This window comes from Pholis gunnellus (genome assembly GCF_910591455.1).
Source record: "Pholis gunnellus genome assembly, chromosome: 22".
Taxonomy (NCBI): domain Eukaryota; kingdom Metazoa; phylum Chordata; class Actinopteri; order Perciformes; family Pholidae; genus Pholis; species Pholis gunnellus.
Window position 1 is genome coordinate 13,134,395 of NC_136549.1, and position 13,715 is coordinate 13,148,109.

Here is a 13,715-nt window from a genome sequence, read left to right on the forward strand (position 1 = left end):
AGATGCTTTAAATTTTGAACCCTGGTGCCCCTTGATTCTGTGCGCTTCAAGCAAGCTGAGCTGCAGCCTGTGATCCTCCACACACATTAGTTAGTTAGTTTGGGGGGGGGGGGGGGGGGGGGGCATGTTGAGGTGAGAAAGAGGACATTCAGAGAGCCGGGTGACGTCGTGAGTTGTCCATTTTGTCTCATCATGGTCCCAAAACACTTTTTATTTTCTTAATCAAAGTTAAACGGGGAAAACAGGTGTTTGTCTTGAATAACACTTGAGTCAAGGAAATTCTTGAAAATAAAAAGATTGATTCATACGATAATGGTCTCACCCACTGTCGGACTTTAGCAAAACAAATATTTTATGATTCATGGCTTGAATAAACAAGAGGCTCTGGAGGATATGTTTCAGTGGTGACTGAGAAAACAACGGACTTATTAAGGTGCGAAACATTGGCGTGTCTGATACCATCTTCCTGTTGACGGAGGTGAAAGTACTGAATTAATCTCACTTCGCTTAGGAGGCTGATTTAATGCTGCATTTGAATTTCTGAACGTTGATTGGAAGTTACTCCTGATCAGTGACAAATTATTCATTTATTCTGCTGCTGTTGTACAAGTCCGTCACCAAAGTAACAGAGACCTGAACTTCACTTTGAGGATTAAACAATCAGTTATACGGTTAAGATGATGACCGACTACTATGCGAAGAAAAATGTATTAATGCATTCAACTTTCATCTGGTCTCTGGTGTGTTTTTAAAAGGAGGTGATGGGCTTGGAGGTAACACAGTCCAACAACCCGTTTTTTTCAATAAGCATCCTGCTGCCGGCTGCAGACCTCCATGTTTCAAAGCTACAATCGTGGAAGTTCGTGGGTGCGGCTGATAGAGAAGTGTGAAAAATGCAGCTTTTGCCTCCCATTGATCAAGAAGTTGTCTGTTTGTCTCTCTCACAGTAAACCAACCGGCACAGTCAGGCTCTCGGTAGGGGCCCATCAAGGTTTCTTCAGCCAGGATATTATGTTGAACATGCAAGATACTCGAAACTCCGATGTACCACGAGAGTGATCGACAGACGCAGACGGAGGAAGGAGTGCAGATGAAATGAAACAATCAGAGGGAGAAACAGACAGAGATGTTTACCATTGTGTGTGTGTGTGTGTGGAGGGGTGTGTGGGTGCAGGTGTTTAAGCTACTTGTAGGTGGATACTGTGATGTTCAATAATGCATCAGGTGCCTCTGCAACAGATTCATTAGTGCGTGTAGGTGTGTGTGTGTGTGTTTGTGTGCGCTCACCTGTGGGCGGATGACTCTCTCAATGTTCTTCAGGGCAGTGTCGGGGGACGGGGGGGAGCAGTCTGGAGTGGGTCCCGTCGAACAGTTGCCATGGTTACCGTACTCCCCCTCACTCACAGGTACATGGGACAGGTGACCTTGGGAGGGAGAGAGAGAGCGAGAGAGAGAGAGGTGGAGGGAGGGTGAGATTTGTTTTCTTTTTTCTCTCCTTACAGTATTGTGTTTTATTCTGTACACCAGACACGGAGCCGTTGGGACTTCATGGTAATGGCGGGACCAGACTGCTCGCCACTTATTTCTTTCAAGATGGTCGACATGTCTTATTGAGTGACGATAGTCCTGCCATGCCCCGGCAGAGAGACATGCCAGATTAGATGCTTTTTTTTTCCTGGCATCTCAAAACAACTGAAGTAGCTGGAAACCTGTTTTTGAGTTCCCAAAAAAGGCACAAAAGCGGTGATAACTCTAACGAGCGTGTGCAGCATAGTGCCAGTTCCTCCATCCTAATAATTTTTTTTTAAACTTTTCCCGGTCGCTTCAGTTATGAAGGGAGAAGATTTAGGCTTATTGTACAGCTGCGCCAACTTTTATGTTACACTGGCATGAAGAGGAGCTCTTTACTGCGATCGTGGGCAAAGTGAGGAATGAAAAGAGGGTTCAGCTCAACACATAATGTGTCGCCCACCTAAGAGCGCAATCACAGAGATGTGTTGGCATGGGAGAGAGGCGGTGAGAGCCCATTTCTTCTAAATTGACGAGCGTCTGCGGCAACGATGTCTGTCTCGAGCGTGCGTGCGGCTGAGTACGGAGCCAAGTGTCACAGATAATTTCCCCAGCGTATGATCATTTAACAGAGGGCAGGGAAAAAAAACAGAAGAAGAAGAAAAGAAAGGAGAGAGTAGTGCTGAAGTAGCCCGAATTTAATTTCAGAGGGACAAAGCATCTGTCTTCATCAACCGGAGGAGACACAACACACAGACCAACACACCTTTCCTGCAATACTGTTGTCAAAGACACACACACACACACACACACACACACACACACAAGATGACATCACTACCAGTAACAGCATATTCATATATCTATTGAAGAGGGATTGTTGCTTAAAGCTCCAGCATATGAATGATCCGTTATCACATCTCAAACTCTAAACTGGAAATGAAAACAGAGTTCCTTGTTGTTTTAACTGTTAATGTAGTTGAAGGTGTGAGTTTTCACAACTCCCACAAATCTTCTTCACCTAATCAAGAAGAACAAAGCCACACAGGGGGAAAAAGTTTGAGGCGGTTTATGATGTTTTGGATAATGACAAAAATAATGCTAGTTTTCGGTAATTTAAGAAGAGCACCTTTACAATGTTTTATGAGGTCACAGGGACATTTGACCACCAAATTATAATAAGTTCAACTTTGAGTCCAGGCAGACATTCTGAATCGAATTCAAAGAAACTCACTCGAGGCGTTGGTGAGATGTTGTGTTCACGTGAATGGACCGGACGCTTGCATAAAACAGGATAGCAGCGAGGCCAAACTAAGGTTTCTAACAATCTCCAAATCCCCCTGAACAACATCAACGACACTCCTCCGCTCTTGCTGTGTCGCGCTATAGCTGACACAACTCTTTTAATGACTTTCTTGATCATCTGCTCATTCGTGGTTGTGGATCATTACGTCTGAGGTACTAAAGAGATGACTGGAAAATTAAAGAACTGCCGCTTTTGTTGCCAATCTTTGCGTGTGTCGGTGACTTCAGAGCCTCGACTCTCTCCAAGAAAACCAAGGTTGCTTTGCTCTCCGGTCCGCAGCATTTGGACAACTGGCTTTGAGGTATGTGTATGTAATCAATGTCAGGCTCGATCTCAGCCGTTGTGTCATTATGTTTTAGCACTCGTCTTTGATTAGAGCTTCTGAAGCGTTTGAATATTTCAATATCGTCAGACTTAGTGCAAGGACATTGAAAGATACGATGCCTGAGATATGAGATCTGACGAATTTCTTCAATAAAGGGAATGAAATACAATAAACAAATTCATGCAGAAAGAACTGCAGCGAGAGCGGCATTCTTTTGGCAACAGAAAGGATTGTGTAATCAAAACCTTGAGAATACATTAGCAATACAATGCACTAGGATGAGAGAGAGAGAGAGAGAGAGAAGACGCAAGGTCTGCCAAAAGGCATGCCTCGAGAAGAAGAAGTTTAAAGACACAACTCACAGTCTCGAAACAAACTTGAATTGCTAAAAATGAGCCCCACAAAACTTAATTAAATCCTCACATTCCTTTGGCAGAAGTTCCTTTCTCTGAGACAATAACTTCATCTGTTTAAATTCACACAGCTCAATCATGAAGGTGGTGAAACACTCAAAGCGGCTGCTCCCGCATCAGAATTTGCCTCCATCTTCCATCATGTTAATTTAGAATTTCTGGCTGCAGACACTGAGACGCACAATCTCACACACACACACACACACACACACACACACACACACACACACACACACACACACACACACACACACACACACACACACACACACACACACACACACACACACACACACACACACACACCAGTCCTTCAGGGAATGTGACACTGCTTCGCAGCACATCTATCTGTCTGCATGTGCATGTGTGCATGCATGTGCAAACACAGACAGAGGTCCCTAGATTTGACTTAGGGTTGTGCAAGTATATACAGCGGCAGACAGAGACACACACACACAAATAGACACACATTATAAAGAGCAGCCTGGAGCTGAATCAGTGATTGAATGTGGGCGTAAATAGATAAAACAAAAACAGGAGAAAAAGAGAGGAAGAGAGAGGAAAGGAAGGATGCGACAAGGGGATATATATAGATAGAGATTGAGGTTTTGTCCTATTGAGTAAATAAGCCTGTCAACACTGAGGCTTTGATGATGGATGTGAAATGTGTGTGTGTGTGTGTGTGTGTGTGTGTGTGTGTGTGAGACGGTGCTTCCTTCAGATCTGCATTGAGCTCACTCCTGGGAAACACTCTCAGCCCTCCTTGCCAAGGGGGGATACGCGTTTGTGGATAAGAATGCGCATAAAGGTGCATATACATAAAACGTGTATGAGAGATAACTGCAGGGTATCATACCTAAACTGTTTACATCCATATGTTCAGGTTCTTGTGTGTGTGTGTGTGTGTGTGTGTGTGTGTGTGTGTGTGTGTGTGTGTGTGTGTGTGTGTGTGTGTGTATAGAGTGAGCACAGCCTCTGGGAAAATGTGAAACTTTGAAATGCTTTAACAGGTTTCACAGGATTCAGATATTCTTTGCGTGCCAAGCGTACAGAGTACAGTATGTGTGTCCGGTACAAAGCATGATACAGAGATGTAGACCAACATATTTCTGTGTACATTGGAGAGCAGCTGCCCGGCTTGTTAATGCAGGAATGCAGCAGTGTGTACAGGAGGACTGTGTCTAAGTGAAGGCATGGCGTGAGCAAGCGTTCAAATCGGCTGTCCTCTTCCCACCAGCCTAACAAGACAAAAACTGCCAACTTCAGACGTGTTCTTCAGGCTGTCAGTTCTGCCTCTATGCCGCTCTGACAAGTAGCATTTCATATACTGTGTGTGTGTGTGTGTGTGTGTGTGTGTGTGTGTGTGTGTGTGCCATCAAATATTCTAAAATTATGGCTTAGCTCGCAACAAATACAACAGTACAGATAAACTTTTAAAAACTATTATTCTATAGACATTATGAAGATATAATGGACAGAATGAAGCACTAACAATAAAAATAAAATGAAATAATCTTTACGCTGGCAAGAATGAAAAACTATATTGTGCTTTGAGACAACAATTGTCAAATCAATGAGACAAGGGAGTTGCAACATAAAGCAAAAAATGACACTTTAACAAAAATTGCCCTCCTGCATTGTTGTGTAATGTCTTTTTTTAAAAGGCTAAGGTTTATAATATTCTACATTTCTGTTATTGTCAAAACCAACAGTGAATCGAAAGCCAGAGCTTGATATCTCATATTCCTCTGTGCCGTAGGCTTTCATTGAGCGCCAGCCAAAAACCCTTCAATGAACCACATCGTCGCACTGGGTGATATGTTCCTTCATCGTGCTTCATTCATTCACTGATGCTGTAAATATTTGAGAGAACACCAAATCCGCAGCTGAAAATAATCTCCCCAAAAAATGCACCATTTACTGCTGGGATGTTTGCGTAAATGATCTTTTTGCACTGGGATGCGAGACGGTGATCCGAGGAAATCTTGGAAACTTACAAACTAAACAAAGTGTATTAATAACAAACTAATATGTGAGCATACACAAATCAGTTCCAAAGCATTGTTTTCTCCCGGCTGTCAAAGAGCAAGATGCTCTATTTCCTCCTTTTGACAAGTCAATGGGCCTCGACCACTTTAATGGTAAAGCCCGGGAGTTACCACTTGCTGCCATTAGCCACTCTCAGCCTAAGTGGGATAAATGGAGTGAGATTGCAGCAACATCACCTCTTCATCCACCAGAGAGAACTGAGGGTGGAAGTTCATATGAGAGGGACGGTAACACACAAAAGACAGACGTTTCAATTCATAAACCTGACAGGTCGCAGACCTGTGACTGGCCAATCTGAGCTCATTCATATGAAGCCATTGCACTGCTGCCTCTAATGAAAACCAACACAGTGATTAAGCATTTCATATTTAATGTTAACCACCCCGGTTAGGAAGTGTGAAAAATTGAGACGTTTGTAGACTAAATAGGAAAGACAAAATAGTCCTCGTCGGAGCTCAATAAATACACATGACGGTGCAAAAATGATGAGCTGAGAATTCGCTCACGCTGTCAAAACATCAGGAAAATATCCATGAAAAACTAAGAAATACACCAGTAGCGGTTGGCATCCTGCTGCCGTGAATGTGAAATTCAAGTTCTCTTCTTGTGCGTTGACCTATTTTTTCATAAAAAGTTCGGTACAATATTCAGGATTTATGTAGAGAGCACACACACACACACACACACACACAGGTTTGTAGCTTCATGTTGTTCACGTCAGCGGTGTCTTGTTTACCTCTCGCAGGCAAGTGTGTGTTTATCTCGAGGGGAGTCAGTCGATAGCACAAAAGAGGCACTTTTGCTCGAACCGCTTGGCAACACTAAGCTCTCTGCCTGCTCCGGACGTGACTGGAGGCTGCGAGGCTTCGCCTGCAGGCCTCCCCTCACCACTCCGCCGCCTGTCTTCCAATCTTCCAGGATAACATTTCACCTGCAATGCTTTCGTGTTGCTGAAATCTGGCTGTCAGCGCCACGATCCTGTGGCGCAAAACTACAGCTGATCTACTGTATTCCAGCACAACACTTCAGAATCACAGATAGAGCTATTTGTAAAAGGAAGGATTTTGCATCCAATAGAGAAAAATCGGAATGTCTTGCTATCTCTAAATATCGAGCAACGGAGAGAAGATCTCTGCAAAGCTCGCCAAGAGCCGCAGCAGAAATGGATTCCCTCATTTGTAACAAATGAAATTCCATCAGAAAGGAATCCATCGACTACAATAAGTATAATCTTGAGTTAATGTAGAAAATGACTGCCTTAGGACTCGTTGAGTACTGTGATTATGCACATAAGTCTGCACTCAGCGTACTTTGCATTACAAAGAAGAAAATTCCATTTATTCACTGTCAAGAGGACATATGGTGGGGCGTCAGAGATAGGACGGTGCGTCCAACAGGTTATGGAAAATCTCACAGACAAAAAGAAACAAAAAGGAACAGACTGATAAAAAGTAAAAAGAGAGGGACAGAGAGAAAAAAAGCAGTTGTTTGCGGTGGCAGTTTCACTGACAACAGGTCCCTGGTGTTCCTGTAGCGGCTGGGCTGAGTGACAGTCACCAGATGGATTTCGATGAAGCCGCCTTGATTATCTGAGGCTTCGGAGTGTCTCCGTCACCTCCACTGTGAGACTGCAGCAGCCCACAGCTGCAACCAGCCAGCAGCACAGGACAGGTGGATATCAAGCAGGGCTTACACTGCAAAAAAAACGTTTAGTCAGTCCACTTATGAGACAAATTCTAGCTGAGGTGAGTTTGACACGCGGCTCATTTGTTTCCCAAAAACTTCTCGAAATAGTTTGGTGGATTATGATCATCGTGCTCATCATGATCAGCTGATCCTCTGATGGAAACTTTTGGGGCTGGGGACAGAGGACCCAGATTATCAAATATCTCATTTTGTTTAACTTTCTTATTTCATTCGGTCGTCATCTTTTAAAAGAAATATCATAATAAAGGAGTTAAGTGTTGGGGACAACAAGAGCTCAGAATTCCCTTTAAGTCATTAAATTAATATTCAATATTCAAAGATTTTCATTTAAGTAAATGTCTGAATGAGGCGACACAATGGTGAGAGGGAAGGGAAAATCGATATGCATTGGAAGTGAATTGCATTAAATTACTTTATTCTACTTCCACAATAAAACATCTGCCAACAGCAACATTTTTAAAACTCAATCACAGACCAGTTGATTTGTTGTGAAGGTTCATTTTTTGCAGTGTAATGCACCAAGTCTCTCTCTCTCTTCCCTTTTCTCTCATCTCCATCCCTCTCCCCATGTCCCCTCATCATCATATGCCTCCTCTCAGAGGCAGACGAAGGCAGATTGACTCACACCCATGTCCAATTAGGGCGACATGTGACCGGACGGGAAGCCGGAATCCAGGATTTTCTCTCCTGCTGCGTCACATTCATGTAGATGGCTTAAGCCTGAGAGGACCCTCCACTGAATGTATAATCTTCCCCCCTCTCCGTCTCACACTCCTTCTCATCCTTCCTTATGGTCTGTCTCTCAGCAACAAGACAGAGTTCTGCAGCCTGTGGAACGTTTATAGTCATTTTTCAGCAATAACATGGAAATGTATGGCGCTCTCCCTCCCTCACTTCTTCTGTCGTCTCTGACTTTTGTTTTTCTGACTTTTTTTTTGTTGCTTTCCCACATTACATGTTTATGTCTCTCTCTCTCTCATTTGGCCAGGTAACAGCGTTTAGAGAGCTGAGAACAAACACAACACCCACACTGCTCACTTACGTCAGCGGAGCAATTTTCTACAAAAAGACACTTTGACATAAAGCAGCTAACCTCCCAGCTCACACACAAACACACACACATACACACACACACACACACACATACTGCATATGGACAGTTCAACTCCTTTCTGCTGCAGCCAATCACAGACCAGATGTAACAGGCAAGCACACACACGTAAACACGCACACACGCACACACAAAACAAGCCTCTACAGCAGTCTCGTTCCGCTACTGTCCAAGAGGGGGTGTGTGTGTGTGTGTGTGGTGGGGGAGGGGGGGGGGGGGGGGGGGGGGGGGGGGGGGGGGGGGGGTCACTAGCAAGGCAGTTCCCATGGCAACATACAGGTGACTCACCAGCTGGTGATGCAGTTGCCGTGACAACCTGCAGTGTGTAGCATCGCTATGGGAGCAACTGAGTTGAAGGGAGGAGCTCACTGTGGGTTGTTTGTTGTCGTGGGTGTTTCGAAGTAAAACCGGACAACTGACAAGACGCAGAAAACAGAGTCGACTGGAAGGTCCGACGCTGGATGATCAACTCTCACCGGGTTTCCGTATCGAAATGTTTCGAATGACGGTGACTTTATAAAGTGATAACATGTCAATGCTCATGCAGACGATTCATGCGTCTGTCTTACAACACTGGTTCAGCATTGCACTTCTACAACTGTGCCATACTCTCAACAAGTATTCAGAACCACAGATATAGTCTTTGTTGTAGTCTTTGTCCTCGTTAAACCTGGCAACGCTACTTGACCGCAGACCTTTAGGTTGGAGTGTCAGGTGTGTTGTGCTAGAAGCAGCATATGTAGCCTCAAGCAGAGATGAACCGCTGACTACAGAGGTCTGGTGAGATCACTTCTTCAGATCCATCCGACGCTGAATCAAGAGACGTCACTCGAGGAAACTTATGAGTCTTCACACAGCTGTGGCTGATCCGGTCAGGACTAACATCTGATCTGTGCATGCAATATTAAAACGACCCTCACCCTCCATTAAAGAAATGAATCCCATCCAAACAGAGCTATAGGCATTATTTCAACAATGTATCCCAAACAACATTGCTCTCACGCTCACCCACATTTTCCACACCCGTTTATTGCTATGAAGCTTGTGTTAAGTGTTGAATAAACGATGGTGCTTCACGTCTTCCACTAAAGTTGTGATCATCACAACAGCGGGATGTTCATATGGATGCTGGCTTGAGAACACAGTAAACACGATCATACTGGAAGGCACCATATGCTCCACTTGTCGGATCTTTGCAAGCAAACTTTTTAAAGGACCGTAAACAACGAGAGCACAAAGATATAAATATAGTAAATGAAAGAGAGAGAGAGTGTGAGCTCTTGCAGCGATTATCTGGCGCAAACACAGCAGACAAATAGGGAATTTAACAAACTTCTGTTACTCCAGATCCTTTAAACAAGAAGTTTTGTGAGAAAAAATAACATTTTACGACAAAGCAATATTCAAATGGCTTATGGCTCCTCTCACAGACAAGACAATAAATACTTTTTAATAAATTCTACATGACGCTCTGCGTTGCTAAATGAAAGTAAACCTCACTTTGCAGCATCGCCTAAGACACGACCAAGAGAAGGAATGAACATTTTAAGAATTTCTTTCGTTTTTTTTAGGAGCTGAAACTGCAGGTGACCTAGTGATTGCAAAATCAAAGAGTAGTTTTCTGTGTTGTCCTACCATTGCGTGGACAGGCGTTGAGCCGGTAATTGATATCCAGCGAGCAGGGTTTCCGCGTGACGGCTGTGGTCACAGACTCGTAAGGATTGTCCTCGTCCTCTGGCAGGAAAACATCCAGAGATGGAGAGGAGACGATCTCTGCTGAACGCTTTGAATCCTGGGAGAAGGACCGAGAGAAAAACAGAGGACAAAGAGAAATATGAGGGCAATTCGTTGTGAGTGTGCACAATTCGATGCCAAAAGGAGTTCCAAACAGTGAGTGTATACTGTATTTAAAAAAAAATCGGTTTGTGACTACGGTTTTCAAGCCTCGAGTTTGGCCATCTTGGGTTTTTGGAACCAGAAGTGACATGAGGGGGTGGAGCCAAGAACAAACCTAAGACTGAATAAGACATTTTTAAGCCACCAAAATGTTGCAATTAACTTTCATGAACTGAAAACACTCTGTGAAAAATGTTAAAAATGCCACGCTTACTCTGCTTTATGGTCTATTTTGCTCTGAATGGGACCATCATTTACCATCAAAGAAGACTTGAAACTAGCAATTGATACCATTTTTACTGAGCTAAACACAAACACACCACTAATTCAATTGTGAATTATGTACTACAGCCACACTGGCCTGTTATGCCGTCCAACAGACGGCGGTGCAGACGATGTATTATGTTGATAGTGTTTAGAAAGCAAAGTGAAGAGCCCTCTCAGTGAGGACAGATGCAGACGGTTAGACCAGAGAGAGTCATTTCCATTGTATGAGCCGTGTGTGATAGACAGAAACACGCAGCAATACAAAACAGATGAATAGGGCAGAAAAGAGGTGTTTGATGTGGGCTTTCACACGAGTGGTGAGTCAGTCCACGGCCAAAGGTGTGCTTTCATTTTGTTCACCTTAGCCTGAGAATCCTCTAAAGAAACAAAAAGAAAACAAGCAAACACATTAACTCAGTAATCTCTCAGTTCAGCTCGAGGCCATTATTCAAGAGCAACCACGTTCACGCAGCTGGATTATCATGAAAGATTTAGGCCGATGTTCAAAGCAAAGCACTGAAAGTAAAGAGATGGAAAGTAAAAAGTCTGAATCTTTCTTTCTTCTTTTCAATCCCGGAGAGTTTTAGAGGAGAACATCTTAACTGTCCCTTCAGGACTTTGGGGTTTTGTTCTCCGTGATAACTGTGATCAATGAGGTTTCTCAAAAGAGAAATAAGAGCAGTCTCAAGTTCTCAACATTCATCTGCTGTAAAATTGATTGACTGGCAAAAGATCAGGGTAAGTCACAGGCTATCTCGTGTGGATTTGTGAGGGAGAATCAGTCCATCATCTGTAGACTTAAAGGGTTTAATGTGGTAAATGTGCAAGAACGTGTCTACGCTGCAGAAAGGTTATATAACCTAGAAACGTTAAAATATGAGCTATAATGGCTTATCTACAGTTCATCAGCTCTCTAACTGATGAAAGGTGAATGTTGTCGGAGTGCAATAGCTTCAGGGTCTCATCACATGGTGGGAATAAATAAAAATGGAAAACACCAAAACAACTGCTGAGGAACACAACGTTCCCTCAAACACAACAACAAGAAGTCTTCATAAACCCATCAAAACACAGTTATTTTGTCTCAAACTGTAAAACGTAGACAAATACTTCCACTTTTTGTGAAACATTCAAGCATTGTCTGAAAGCAGCCAGACAGAAAAAGACCTGCAAGCAGGTGTGCTTTGAGTCCGAGCAAAGGACGTAAGGTGTAATAATAACACTTATTTTACATGCAAAACATTTCTCCTATTTCTGTTGAATTGTAGTTAAAGTATGCTTCTCTGCGGTGCACTTAAAACCCAATAAGCCTCCATCTACTCTCACTGCACTGCAGAACATTTTGAGCCAACAGTCATACGGTTGACTGACAACTGGAAGTTCTTCTTCTTATGCTTCACTGAACACATGGTAACCTTATTTTCTATCTATTTGTTGCCAAAATCTACACCATCCACCAATAACCTCAGCGTGATCCTCAGCAGCCAGCGACAGATCCTTCAGATTTGATCTCAGCTTCACCAACAGCTGACTGCTGCAACTCCGTCTAGTTGTCCTTTGCTGACATCATCCCACTATTTCCCCTGACATCTCACATCTCTCTCTTAACAGTCTTGTAAAAGGCAAAATATGTAATCTGTAAATGATTTATTATGAACAACATATTTTTGTAAAGAGGCCTCCATTCACTTCATGATACAGCGCTCATAAAAAAGGTGTGGTAAATTCCAACACACACACACACACACACACACACACACACGCACTTGTTGTCACTCTTAAAGTGTGTTATTAGAGTTGTAATAGGAAGGATGCTCTTGCTTTAATTTTCTTAATGAATGCTGTGTGTGAGGCTTATTGTAAGTCTCCTTTTATAGAGTATTTGCCAAATGCCTAAATTGTAATTTGCATACTAAATGAATTCAATGATTTTCTTACCAAAGGGGACTTGCAGCATTTTGAAAAGAACTCTTCATTTAGAGGTGGTTAATTAAGAGCAGCGTGTAAGGAAACGTTTCTCTGGGACCTTCACATAACTGTGTTGTCTTCGGGTATTTCAGGAGAATTCTTCGGATTGCATTTTGCTGCAGCACCGTTGAAAAAGGTTTAGCCCCAAAGGTCTCAGAGAGAGAGCGAGAGCGAGAGCGAGAGAGAGAGAGAGAGAGAGAGAGAGAGAGAGAGAGAGAGAGAGAGAGCTGGGAACCAAAAGGTCCCTTATCTCCGAGGCAGACGTGTACCCAGAAAGAATGAAAAACAAGAGTGAGTGATGTGAAGCGGGGGAAAAGGTTACAGGGGCGAGCGTCATTTCAGCCAAAGAGAGAAAACATTTCTTTCCAGCGATGCAGCCGCTGGATGTCTGCCTTCTCCCCATAACGCCGCACTCTATCACCATTTCTCAAGTGTCACTTGGCAACCTGCCCCTGGTTGTACCCTCCGTAATGGGATCAGCGGTAAACTTTTGTAGGTGTGCCTACAACCTTGCGCCGCATACGTCTCTCAATCCTCTGACTCTTTCTTTTCCCACCTTCACCCTCTTCCCAGCCTCTTTTACTCATTCAACAGCCATTATTCTTCCTGTCATCATCAAATACTACATTACCCAGACTGCACCAGGCCATCAATCACACGCTGAGCACACTCAAAGTCTGGCTGACGGAGCAATCATCAATTAGACTACCAATGGAGACCCAGTCACCAGTCAGTCCTTTATGCCCGCACTCTGCAGGTGACCAGGCCTCAGCAGATACTGATTCGAAGCGACAACATGTATTTGCTGTGGATTTTCCCTCACAAAGCTGAATGAAAGGCTGAGAGCACTCTGATGGAGCCGTAAAGAGCTGCTGCCAGTTCACCGCTCCTGCAGGGAAAAAAAACACCCCTCATCTGGCAGCTCACATCAAAGGTGCAATTAATCATCGTCACATTCATTTTGAGCGTTTAGCCAAATTGCGATTTCAAAGAAAGCGAGAGGTGGCCTCCACGAACCGCTGAACTGCATCTCAAACAGTGTGTTTAAATGCACTTATGTAGCCTTGTTACGCGTGGCTTTCTGCAGCATCCTGGCTTCTTAAAAGCTCAGTAAACCAGAGACCAGGTGTTTTTTAATTGGGGTATAGCTGAGCAGAAAAATCA

At 43.6% G+C, this 13,715-nt stretch overlaps 1 protein-coding gene across 4 annotated transcripts in view; it reads right to left on the reverse strand.

Annotated features, from left to right (window-relative positions):
• anks1b (ankyrin repeat and sterile alpha motif domain containing 1B) overlaps positions 1–13,715 on the reverse strand; it is a gene marked incomplete at its 5' end in the record, with an annotated part of 172,808 nt that overhangs the window by 74,139 nt on the left and 84,954 nt on the right. For all 4 annotated transcript variants that reach the window (XM_079183999.1, XM_079183996.1, XM_079183998.1 and 1 more), the window contains 2 exons: positions 1,288–1,424; positions 10,056–10,212. In XM_079183999.1, coding sequence (XP_079040125.1) covers positions 1,288–1,424; positions 10,056–10,212 — 294 coding nt within the window. The remainder of the gene's footprint in view (positions 1–1,287; positions 1,425–10,055; positions 10,213–13,715) is intronic.